This window comes from Aplidium turbinatum, chromosome 6 (assembly GCF_918807975.1).
Source record: "Aplidium turbinatum chromosome 6, kaAplTurb1.1, whole genome shotgun sequence".
Classification (NCBI taxonomy): domain Eukaryota; kingdom Metazoa; phylum Chordata; class Ascidiacea; order Aplousobranchia; family Polyclinidae; genus Aplidium; species Aplidium turbinatum.
The window spans coordinates 29402017-29415819 of NC_137477.1; the positions used below are offsets into that span (position 1 = coordinate 29402017).

The window sequence follows — 13803 nt, forward strand, 5'->3', positions numbered from 1 at the left end:
CTAACCCTCGCTCATCGTAGTTTCCGCAAACATTTTTCCGCAGTTTCTGCTAACCCTAACCATAGAGTAATCTATGCTCTAACATCCCTGTCTAACCCTAACCCTCGCTGATTGCAGTTTCCGCAAACATTTTTCTGCAGTTTCCGCTAACCCTAACTATAGAGTAATCTATGTTCTAACCCTAACCCTCGCTGATCGCAGTTTCCGTAAACATTTTTCGGCAGTTTCCGCAAACATTTTTCCGCAGTTTCCGCTAACCCTAACTATAGACTAGAGTAATCTATGCTCTAACCTTCGCTGATCGCAGTTTCCGCAAACATTTTTCTGCAGTTTCCGCTAACCCAAACTCTAACTATAGAGTAATCTATGCTCTAACCCTAACCCTCACTGATCGCAATTTCTGTAAACATTTTTCCGCAGTTTCCGCTAAACCTAACCATCCAGTTTGTTTCAAATTGTTTAGGGAAACTCCAATCAGCGACTTCGGCTTTGTGCTATTAAACTGCGATCAGCGACTTCGGCTTTTTTCTATTTTTTCTCTCGATCTTTTCAGGGTACGAACTGGGTGTACGAACTGTTCAAGGTACGAACTAGGTTGCACCCGTCCGCCATGAAGTTCCAAGAAAATTTTAGAAGGATTAGAAAGCAGTCAAAGCACCTGATAAATCACAATACACACAGTCTATGCTTGAATTGTTAACATTATTGATTGACCAAGCAGCTGATGTTTGACGATAAGCAGGATGCAAGTGACATCACAATATGCTTTATTGATGCGATAAATCATTATTGATGCTTGTCGAAGTTTCGATGGCCGCCATATGCTTGTGATTGGACGCGAACAGCTTGCTTCAGTTGGACACATTTGGCCGCTGGAAAAAATTGTTTCGAGGCTTGCTACCATTTTTGAAAGTCTAATATTTCATTCGATTACATTTTAAAAATAAAAATTAATTTCTAGGCTAGTTGTTTTTTTTTCAGATGTTCACTAAAAAAAGAAAAGGTGACAAAAATTTCATTTTGACTTGAAAAAGTTCGTTTCGCACAACTCTAATGTTTACCTACATTTAAATAGACAAAAAAATTAAACATCTGGTAACACTTCTTTCAAGGGACGACATCTGCATGGGATGACATCAGTGGAATCTCATTTGAAAAAGCATAAAAATTGGGTTGTGCTTAAATTAAAAAGGCATTGCTATAAAACGTCCATTAAGTCGCCTCAAGTTTGATCAAGTTTAAAAAAAAGTTTTTGGGTTGTGTGCTCGACACAACCAGCCGATATCCTTTGGAATCTCCAACTCAGCCACAGCGCATAAGCTACGGTAATGATACTTTTGATAAAACTCTTGAAGCTATAATAGACACACTTTTTCTTCATTCTCTCATTCTTTATTATTACAGAAAAGAATATGTCATGCTCGAGTGAACGTGCGCATATAGCCTCAAAGGCTACATCCACATTCCACAATGTATGATAAAAAAGAGTCATTATAAAAATTGAAATGATTTCGCATTTTTAACATAGAAATGCTACCAACAGTTGTACAATGCATTGTTTTGACAATTACATTTTACTCTGATTATATGTTAATATATGGCGCTGTTAAAAACAAAATAAATTGACTTGACTAGTCCAGCACTCACAAATAGAATCAGAGTTAATAAGAAATTGAAAAACATAGGCATATACCATTACTAAGCACACTGTTTTGGACATGTTGATCACCTCCATATGCCACAATACTACTTATGTCTTCAAGTATACTGACTCAAACATGCTGTACTGTACCTAGTGGATTTAGCGTTGGTGATGCCTTCAACATTTAGTTGCAGAATGGTCACTCCTTGACCTACAACAGCTGGTGCTGTTCGCCCTGACAAGGGCGCTGTGCTTGGTCTGGGGGTACCATTCTGATGATTGTTCTTCCGCATGTTGACTTTTATAGCGACAGTTGTAGCAAGTTTAGTTTCCCAAAGTAGGTACTTGCGGGGACGACCACGTGGAGGTACTTTTAGATTTCACTTATTTGGAAAGACTTATGGTTTTTCTTCCTCCATATGGTCCACAAAAACAGATGGCCTATACACCTTGCAAAATCCTTCAGAATTAAAAGCTGAAATTCATTTCAGATAAAAGCTGTACTTTGGTTCTATATTTGATTGAAATGTCAAAGCAATTCAGTATATTTTGTCACAGAGAAAAAAGGTGAATAGACAAAATCGAATAATCACATTCTGTTTTAAAGTACGGTATCAATCATTTTATTGTGTCAAAAATTGAAATTCCAATCCAAATCCTACCTAATGTTGAGTAAAATTATCGGTTTAATATATAATATCTCACTTGAAGGAATATATATATCGGATAAATATATCAGGATTTGCTGGTTGGTTAGGGGTACACTACATCATGTCATGGCTGACCTGTCGCTAGACAACTGACCACGGCCGACTTGTTGCCGCAACATCTCACCACGGTCTGAATGGCCCGTTTCGGTGAGTCCCATCCCTTAACGGGGGATTTTTTCAATTTTTTTTTAAATTATCGGGTACCGTAGCCTACTTATCATTGCCGTTTTAGGGTTAGAGGTTAGGAACTCACCGAATCGGACTCACCGAATAGTAGCAGACCCCCACAGGGTACATCTCACAACTAGATGACTTGACAAGGATTCTTTACTTATTCGATTAATGCTTCCTTCATCATAGCATGCCAGTGGCTCGTTTGACTCGAACCTTGGACAGCTGTTAACACTTTCACTGCCACACTTTTTTTGATGAAAATTTCAGGATTTAGCTTGAGCAAAGGCTTTGATTTTGAACTGCTGTATTTTGAGAACAGTATGATAACTGCTAGAAAAAAAATCAAAACATGAAAGTTGTTACATTTTCAACAGTCTTTTACAGTATGTTTAAAATTTCTGACACTAAAATTTCTGACAAACTACAAAATTTCGGTGTTTTTTGGATTTTTTTTCGCTTCCGTTTAGATATCTAAAAAAAATCTTCAAACTGCGATAAATTTCACCGATAGATGTCAGGCAAGTACTATGCTTGCCGCACAAAGGTTGTCACGGAGATATTGACGCGTTTTGCGAAGAAACAACTGGATATATATACTTCACTTTGCACAAAAAATGGCAATTTTTTGAAAATAATTGATAGTTTCAGAAAAAATTTAAATACAAACCTAGTACCGGTAATTTCTTTCAATTTTTAGACTATATATACAAGTTTTCCTGTTTCTAAAACAGTCAGACTCATGCAGTTTGGCAAACAAAGACCAGATCTATGGTGATTGCAAAAAGTGTGTATTTTTTAAAATTTTGTCTCTGGATATCCAGAGGTTGGTTGATTGCTGATTTTTTTAATATTGTACTATTAGTGAAAAATATTTAATATTGATCAAGATTATAAGCTGCTTCCAAATCTAAACAGCATAAATGATAAGAAGTAAAAACGCTATAAGGCACAGTTTAGAATTGAAGTTATGGTATGTCATCAAATGTACACTAACAGTGGTGGTTAGTTGTTCAGGCTAGTTTTAGTCGGAATGGCCCGTTTCGGTGAGTCCGATCCCTATTCAGTGATTTTTTAAATTTTTTTAAAAATTATCGGATATCGGAGCCTAATTATTATTGCTGTTTTATGGTTAGAGGTTAGAACCTCACCGAATCGGACTCACCGAATAGTAGCAGACCCAGTTTTATTAGTTAAAATTTTCCTTATACTGTGACTCTTTTGTAGCTTAACCTGCTTGCGTTGCCTATATCGCAAAGAGCTTGTAACAGATGTCAGTAACGTCAGCCAGATCAAAACGTCTGACAAATAGGTGATTTGATTAATTGGTTTCATCTGTATTATCAATAATTTGTTTACACAATTCAATACAACAGGTCAAGTAATAAATGGAATTCTCTATGTATTTTTATTTGCATCAAACTCAAAATGGTCATATTACAATCACACATAAAAAGTAGAAACAAAGCAGATACTGATATTATTCAACTCCGAAGAGCTGAGTTGTAGTGTACCAAATACAAAGATTGATAGTAACAGTCTGTTCGCATTAGTTCATAAATCCATTGATTGGAAGACACGTTACATCAGGTTACAACCTGATATTATTTTATAATTAATTGGCAGATTCAAATTTATTAGTTTTCCATATGCTAACATTCAAATTAGGCTACTAAATAAGAGACTGTGGTAACTCTTTTTACAAGAATGGCATGCAGATTAACTTGACTGATTTAAAACTACAGAAAAAGCACACAGTCACAAAGAACCACATATTGTGAATATAGTCCTTGAATGAAGCTATATCATATATATATTCCTTTGATCATGACATTTTTTTTTTCATAAGGAAAGAATGCAGAAAAATTGCATATATTACCTACAAACTCAGCGTTTTTTCAACAAAATTTGTGACTCATACATTGCATCTGTGATAGAGATTTCTAAATATATCAGATTTTAAGGAAGTGATTTTAATAAAAGATTTGATTTAAATTTGAAATGACTCAATCGGTGTTACTGCCTTTTTTGTGGTGCATTATTAATTTTAGCACAACCCAATTTTTATGCCTTGTCAAATAGAGTTTAGATGTTGGAACTTTTTAATTTTGCTGGAGTTTAAGAATTACTCTGGCAAAGATTTTGTTAATCAAAAGGAGATGTGACCACATTTGTTGAACAAACTTGCAAGTGATCTTCACAATTGTTTGTTTCATATCACTGAGTGAAATTTTCTTTTAAACTTGCTGGCTTCTAGTTTGGGGAAATGACTGTTAACAAGTAAGTTTGGTGGCTGTAAAAATTAACAATACTTGTTTGAAAAAGGGGTTGAAATAGAATTTAAGGTCTAACAAAACAAGATGAAATATCTATGTGGCTATGGCTGCCAAGAAGTTGTTAAAGGACCTCTGACGCTAATGTGCCGGTAGGCCATTATTATTAGTCACCGGCTTCCACAAGCCAACATTTCTCCACTTGCGTTGGTATTTGAAGCTTTTTTTTCTCCACTGAAGTAATCAAGACATCGATAAGTTACCAAGATAAAACTTGATCACTAAACTTTTCCTTAAGATCTCGTAGTTTCACCATCACCAATCATCTAAAATGATGCACACTGTTATAAAATAATCAAGAGAAGTAAAAGAGTAGTACTCTACTTTTTTTATCCATAAGTTAACCTGTAACAGCTGACCAGACTGCAGATTCACCAATTAGTCTTTAAATGACATTGGTTCTCATCATAATAGGCTATGTGCAATAAAAGAAATGAAAAATATAAACTACAGGTATAATATAAGGTATGTATATAAAAGAAATTTGTTATGACAAATGAAAACAATGTACGAAGTGATTGGACATGATTTAAAATATATATATTTGATATTATTGAAATATATTATGATACGAAATGATTTGAAATGTATAAAAAACAAATATAGGTTATATATATACCATAATATAAAAGAAAACCAAAAAACAATGAATAAAAAAAGTGTTTTTAACTCTCCTATGCTCAAATGACTATCACTTCAGAGGATGAAGTCATCATTATTGTAACAATAGGTACGGTACTGCAAAATGTATTTTAGTCTGATACTAAAAACTTGCTTAACATCATTATAGCAATAGAAAAACCTTTTGGCTTGCATCTGTTAGGCAATTTAACAGATTTAAAAATGCAAGATACAGTTACCTATACAATACATATAAAAAAACTAACTGCAGGTTTTTAAAAGTACATAAAATGCATTTACATGAAAATGTAACTGAGTATTATAAGGTTGATTAAAAGTACCGTAATGATGTAAACCAAGGCTTGCAAACTGACAGCACTGTCATGGTGTCATACCGTATTGTTATAACCTGGCAGCTGCTTGATTGGAACATTGGGCTTCTCACTGACATACTGTATCTGTAATTTTGCTATTGCAGCTCTTGAGTTTCCAAAGCTCTCAATCTTTGAAGGTGGGAGTGGTGCTGCTGATTTGCTAATGTGGACTTGAAATCCAGGCTATTAGACAGACACATTCTTAACAACAGTTTCCTTTGCCTTTCATGCGATGAGAAGAAGTGAGAAACACTAAAAATCTCATGTTCAGATTTGTTTTTGACACACGAAGTGTGATGATCTTTCTAAATAAATGAGAATGTGCATGCAATACATGACCATGCAGCTACTGTACTTTTCTACCAGCCACTCCGCCAGTTACAGTAGTATATACTTCACATATACCGTAACTTCATTTTGTAAATTTCTTGATTGATCACAAAATTTGGCAGACTTCTTCAAAACTGTAGAGTGTAGAATAGATGTGACACCCTAGTTAGTTCCTCCAATTTTCTGAGTGTCACACAAAGGTTTGGTTTCTTACCAAATTTGACTAAATAGTATTTGCCACTATATCAAAACTCGCGAACATCTTTCAAGACAGTCTGCAAACAGTTTTTTTTGTCTGGTCTTCACATTAAAACATTATACTGGTACTTTGCATTTGTGTGCATCAGTTCAGCATGCATAAAAGTATGACACAAGCACAAACATTTTGTGTGGAGCTTCTTATATTCATGCCGACATAAATTTACATTTTCACACAAAACTTGCCCCATTTTAAAAATTACTTAAAAAAGATCAGGTCGTTGTTGGGGTAGCTGCTTGAACGTAGAAATAATATGATATATACAAGAAAAAATTTCATAGAAAATGCGTCATTGCTGTGTTAACATTTTTTGCTGTACAAAAGTAAGATAATGTATATGCATTTCAAAAGAAAAAGACTGCTTAGATTGTTATAAACATACCAATCTGATGTGGATTTTAACGCATATTCGTGTGACTGATTACAGAAATATGCATGCAATTCACTGGACCAGTGATTTTCTATCTGTGTTCTATAACACACTAGACACTAGTGTTGTGCAAGATGTTTATTAGTTTGACTTGTGTTCCATAAAACACTGGTTGAAAATCACAAGAGCTTTGCGTTTGTCTTCCTGCGATTCGTGCCTGAATATCAGTTCGTGCTCATCCAAACAGGCCCAGATATCGCACTGAGAAAACCTGAAAGTGAACAGATTGTTGTGTTTTTTATTTTATTGCATCCTGATAAAATTCAGTTAGGTGTTTGCAAGATTATTTTGTTGCATAAAGTGTTCCGTGGCTCAAACAAGGTTGAAAAACACTGTCACTAAACTACATGAGAGTGGAAAGTCTGAGAAAGTTTTAAAATGGGTTTTGAGGGCTAATTGTACATCCCGAGAGCTGAACCAGCGTCGCTTGATCTTGAGTACGGCGCATAACCACTGATCTAGCGGGTAACACTTTTATGATGTTTTGCAGTGAACCCCATGTCAGAAAAGCTGTTTGGGGCTGTCTTGCAACACATGGGCGAGTAGTATTAAAGTACCGTAGTAAAAAGTATTTGACTTTTAAATGCCAAAAACAAAAACAATGAGGTGCTTTTTATGACGTTTTAATTTTGTGAGGTATGGGATTGAATAGAATTTTAGATAAAAAAAAAAACAACAATGCAGAGCTCAAAATATCCTATTGAATCCAAAAATCAGAGCTGTGTTTGAATTTAAAATTAACACCACCCCTAATTACACCACCTACTAATAAATTACTTACCAACTACAGCACATATTCATAAACTCTTCAGTCTTCACTGAATAAGATTTACAGTACCGTACAAAGGACATTGAATACTTGGCTTATTTGAATGACCACTCTAGTTTGTGAAATGTGCTTTTATTTATTTTTACCAAATCAATTTTGTTCAATTTGCCTTCCACATACAGTAAACTGGTTAGATGCCATTTTGCAACAAATGTGTGAGCAGTGCTATACCGTCTCAATTTGATTCTTGACCATATGTTTTGTTTTGCGTGAAACATGCAGGTATATATATCTAATTCTTTTTTACAAGTGTATTGCAAGATATGGTATAAAGATGCAGAGTTATTATGCACCCAGTTCAAACAGAGTTCGCTTAGATGATTACATTTGTGACCTCAACTTGGAGATTGCACCTGGTGGCTTTGCCTGCTACCCGCTTAGTGCTGAAGGATTTTCATACATGTGGGGAGGCTGTAAAGCAACATATGGTATTAGGTAAATGTTTGTTTGATATTGACTGATTTGGAAAATATTTATCTTTTATAATGCAGGTACTGTTTTGAAAGAGATTCTGTTAGACAGTGGGGAAAAGAATTCTTTTTATTCTGGTCACTTGGCAACAGTAATTGCAAACATTGGTGTCAGATATTGCTACAGATGGTTCATATGGTTTTGAGGTTATAAATGCATCAGGATAGTGATTTTGACAATTATAGATTATAAACAAGTCATACACTTTATAAGTTTTTTTTATTTTTATTAGGAGACAGATTTGAATGTAAACAACGTTTCACACCTGCTAACTGTTTTGTTTTACTATCTTTATCCTGCATTGCGGGAAAGCGGACTTGAGCGCTATGCATCGGTGTACGCCTTCCGACAGACACCTGACCCACGCTGCAGCCGACTGCAATGTCCACATCAGAACAGCAGCCAGAAAACTGTTGAAATGCAACTACCTCCAATGCAATTGCCATGCATTCATTAACTGCAATTACTGTAGTATGAATAAATACGGTACTGGCTGTGGCGAGATTTACTTGTCTAAACACATACATCACATGATGTTCAAACATACACGGGTCCCAGAACTGTAATTACTGCACAACTAGAGGACAGAGGTTGCAGCAGGGGTGTAATCAGCATAAAATTTTGATAAGGGGCCAAATAAGTATTATTGCACATATCAATGAGACTGTTGGGCAAAGGCGAGACACAGAAAGTTTAAAGTAAATACCAGGGGCGCCGGAAGCGGGGGGGGGGGGGGGGGGGCAGGGGGGACAAACAAGACTTACAGCGCTGGTGATCGCAGATGGATATATTCCATCAATAACAAATATTCCCGCACAATGCAACAGTGGCGATTATGACGCGCTGACCTAATTTTGCGTCACTCATTGATACTACATATTTTCGACAGTGAATCCACGATCATTCTATTGCGAAATTAAATAATTGGCTAGAAGAGACCGGCGGCCAAACTTGGCCGATTGAGGAGGTAGCACCGGCGGTTCATACAAGCAGGCTGCTTGAAGGCTTGACAGTAGGTTACATCATTATAACATAGCATAGTGCCCTTCTTTGTATACCGGATTATCATTATCGCTATATTTTATCTTAAAACTTGAAAAAAAAGGCCTTTTAGTAAACAAAAGTGCCCCTTTTTCGTAATCTTGCCCCCCCAGTCAAAAATCGTTCCGGCGCCCCTGGTAAATACCTTAAAATTTTCCCATTCTGAGAGTACTTTCAGCCAAAATCAATGGTAAAACTCTGTCAAAATTAATGTTGCTGTAACAGAGGGTAAAACCTTGTTTAAATATATGCAGAAAGAGACTGTTCACCAGGCATTTGATTATAAAATAACTGTTCTTCTGGTTGCTACACTTGGCTTCCATCTGATAAGAATTTCGTCAGTATGCTTTTGTGTAGTGTCATTTGCTGCTAAACAGGTAATATAACACTTTTATGATGTTAAACTGGTAGTGTTTGCTTATTTCAGCTTCCTTTGATAAAAAAAGTCAGTTGTGCTGACTGACGAAACGTCGAAAATAAAAGATAAGTATCATTCTGAACATCAGGTGGTAGCCTAGTTCTGTCACCAGAACTTTATTTATTTAAATTACCGTACAAAAAACTAAAAAAGCTGTAAGAATAAAAAGTGGTTAGTTCAATGGTGAGCTTCAGTTTGTCAATAAATACCTTTCACACAAAATACAGCAAAGTATTTCACACAAAATACAGCAAAGGAGTTAGCCTATCTAATGTTCATATTAGGTCTGAGTTGTAGGCTATTTGTACACTTCGGATTGCCGTTCTGCTTATTTGCATTATTGCGAGACCTGACATTTACAGTCTATCAATATCTATTGGCTAATAGCTTTGAAGTCTGTTAGTCGGTGCATACATACAAATATTCCAGGGGTCGATTGACCCCCCTGACTAAGCCCCTTACTGAGGATTGCAGTAATAAAAACGTAACTTATTTAACAGCGAAAATCAACAAACAACAGGTTTCAAAGCGTATTCTTGAATGACTGGACACTGGTAGAGGACCAATTCTATACAGTTAAGTGAGTACCGTGTTACTTAACGCTCTTGAGGATAGCAGGTGTTGATATTCAATTCAGCTTTCACAATTTAGTATTGAAAAAACATAAGGTAATCACATTCAAATTAGAGTAAATCTTTACATTATTACCTACGCAGGCATTGAAACGAGCCCCTTGGTTCTTATTTCTTACCATGAACAGTTCTGTTTGAAATCAGTACAGTACTTTAAATCATCTCTGTATGCTAACACAGGGGTCGGCAACCACCGGGCCGCGGCGCGGTGCCAGTTCGTGAAGAATTTGTCGGGCTGCTCGAAACCAAGGCCAAATTGCAAAAAATGTGATTAAGCGGACTGGTGCAAAAATATCAATTATTATTTATTTTCAAGGATTAGTTAAAGTGCAACTGCACGATCGAATTAACATTGGCTAGAATCCATTGCCAAGACATCCGGTACCTGTTGAAAAACTCACTTCCTTACAATTGAGGCCCACAGCTGAGAAACCGACCCTTTTCCCATGCTCTCCAGCGCTTCTCTCTCACGCTACCTGGAAGTGACAAACTACGCCACCTAGTGATATGACGTCAGTTGGAGTCGAGCTTAGTGGAGACCAAACTAGCCGAGATAGGGTTGGTTGCTAGTGAATGCGCAAATTTATAAGGCATGCATAATGAAGACGCTTCTTTCAGCCAGCATTATAGGCTACAAATTTAGTTGTTCATGCCTGTGTGCCAGGAGTGGTTTGCGAAGCCCATCATCGAAGGCTAGTTTCGTAAATTACAACAGCCAAACTTGGTTATATCGAAAACATTTTGTATTGTATTGTAGGACATAGTACAGTCGACTATCAAGCGATAACGCTTTAGCATTCATACTGTCTTCGGCAGTGAAATCGCATTACAACACACAAATCGAAAACAAACCAAACCAAAAAAACACTCCAAATCGAAAAAAAAATAAACCAAACGGTTGCAAATAAACCAGATTTGGTTTTAAAAAGACTAAAATGGAAACACTGATCTTCGGAACCCAGCATAATCTCCATCGTCGCTGGGGTACTTTCTGCAGATGAAAGAGACAATGCAGGATGGCAGCACAACTCTGTTCGACTTGCCCAGAACTTCTCCATCCAACAGCCACTCCAGCACGTGCCTATAAGCGACCAGCCTGAATTGCCTGAGAGATATAACAGCTTCGTTTAAATATGAATGGAACAATTAAGCAACCAGCTCTTGAAAGGCTGTTGAACAGTAAACAAGCTCAAGTAAACTCACTCATTTGACAACTTTCCCTCGCGTCCTCTGGGCTTGTTGCCATCTTCTTCCCAATTCTTCCTATCAACCCTGAAGAAGGTTTGTAGGACTGCTGGATTGACCATTGCATGGAAGTCGTCCAACACAGTGAAGCAAGAGGTGCTCTCCGCCATGCCGTTAAGCACCCTTACAGCTTACATGCTTACAGCTTACATCAGCTAAATCCGGGCCTATGCACTTATGCAGGGCCGGATTTAGCTGATGGGGGGCCCGGGGCACTTTCAGAAAAGGAAAAATATAACACAAAATCACATTTTTTTCCACATAGGGGGCCCTTCAAAAGTCGGGGGCCCGGGGCAACTGCCCCCTCTGCCGCCCCTAAATCCGGGCCTGGGCCTATGACAGCTTTGGTCTGTCCCTTAACCAATAATTTCAATGAATAAATCAACAGACTTGGCTTATTTTTTTCAAACTCGAGATTGCAAAGAGCCTATAGGCTACTACCTGCCTTCACATAAAAAGCACGCGCAACAAGATCGAAGCAGCGAAAAGAAAACCTCCTTCCTCTAGGACAGTAGTCGGCAACCTGCAGCTCCGGAGCCGCATGCGGCTCTGTAGCTCCTCTGAAGCGGCTCCCTCCAGATTTGACATGATTTGGTATAGCCTATGCGTTCGACTGTGATAATGAAACAAAAAAAAAAACGCATCAAAACGTTGTTTACTAGTTGTGCAAGATGATGCAGCAATGAGCCAACTCTGATCGAGTGATAGGCTACTCTGTCAGAAAATAATAGACTTTTTTTAACAATTTTTGTTATTCAAGTTTTGACTTTATCAGGTCAGTTTACAGCTTTTGGCGTGAACACTGAACAGCCCTTTTTTATCAGTAGCCATGCACAAATAAGAAATAGAAAAGTTTTAGGCGAAAACAGAGATGTTACTCAGCATGGACAATTGGACATAAACATGAACTTTGCATTCAATGCAAATGATGTTGGCATTTCTGCATGCTTAATAGCCTATGTGGGGAAAAATCCCAAAATAAATGACTTCAAAATGCACTGTCAGAACAGCCATAGAGCATTAATTTTGCTGCACATGATTATCCCCTTTTGGAGATTAGATAAATTAGGCAGTATTGGAACTTATGCAAAGATCGGAGCAGAGTAAGGAAGCTTTCAATAAATGGAAAACAGCCCCATGCCACACCAATGCTGCTAGTTTTGTGGCAGCTCAATAGATTGTAAGCGAGGAAAGCCGTACACAGATAGAGATGACGGCATAAAAAAGAATTGTTCGGGAGCAAAGAAACTGTGGTCTGATCTACTTGAAACACATAGCCTTACGTTATTACGTTTTGTGGCTCTCAGCTGGTCATTCGCAAAATATTGCCTGCCTAAAACAGGTCCGTAATTCAAAAAAAGTTGCCGACCCTTGGGCTAACAATTTAAAGCAATATGCCATAGCGTAAAGAGATTGAAGATTTATATACCGGTAGGCCTACTCAAAACATTACCAGAATACCGTAATCTAATAAAAAAATAAATAAAGAGCTCAATATGTAGCCTATATTAAGTGTATATTAGGCTGAGTATTGGATTAACTAGGCCAAGGGTCTCAAATTGCTCTGAGGGCCAAATGAATACCAGTTACTTGTGAATTAACTCGAAGGCCACAATATTTTTTTGCATTGCGGAAAGTTCAGCCTGTCTCCCTGGTCCGTTCCGCCATTCTAAATTTTGCAGACGGTTGGACGAATTTTCGATTCATACTCTCCTTCCACAGACACTTCCACTTCACAGCCTGGCCCCGCAACCTAAGCTGGTAGACTTTTCCCGGGTGTGTCAACACCCCAAAATCACACCCCTCCCCACCGCCGCAGGTGTGGGCAGGTCGGTTCTTTGAAGTCTCTAACCTGGCTATGTTTGTTGTGCTCTTTTCGTCGAGTCAATTCTTTGTACTCGTGCGTTGTCGATGCTGATAAAACACTTCATCACCGTTTAATAAATAAAATAAGGTGCATTAAGAACGCAATAAAAGTGGTAGTAGCCTAACTAATAATGCATGATCACAAAAGAAGAAATAGTGGTAAGAACAATAAGATAAAAAACACCGTAAAAAAGCAAACGGAACCGCTTGGACTTGGAAAGCAAAAATCTTACAACCGACCCCCAAAAAGCGCAAAGAAAGAAACGAATCCTTTGAAGAACTAACTGCCGCAAGTAAGCAACCAAGGTTGCTATTGCGATAACAAGCACAAAAATTGAATAGGAAATGTGATTGTGATGTAACAATATGGGTTCCTCGCACACAATAAAATGGGGCGACAATAGGACTATCCCTTAAAACAGTGATTCTCA

General features: G+C 37.4%; 1 protein-coding gene across 1 annotated transcript in view; it reads left to right on the top strand.

The window, feature by feature from the left end:
- The first annotated feature begins 7926 nt into the window (after nucleotides 1-7926).
- The window catches only part of LOC145772184 (uncharacterized), a 35132-nt gene continuing 29255 nt past the window's right edge, over nucleotides 7927-13803 (top strand). Inside the window, exon 1 of the mRNA XM_082584032.1 lies at nucleotides 7927-8134. Within this exon, the coding sequence (XP_082440158.1) occupies nucleotides 7974-8134 (161 nt within the window). The 5' untranslated portion in view covers nucleotides 7927-7973. The remainder of the gene's footprint in view (nucleotides 8135-13803) is intronic.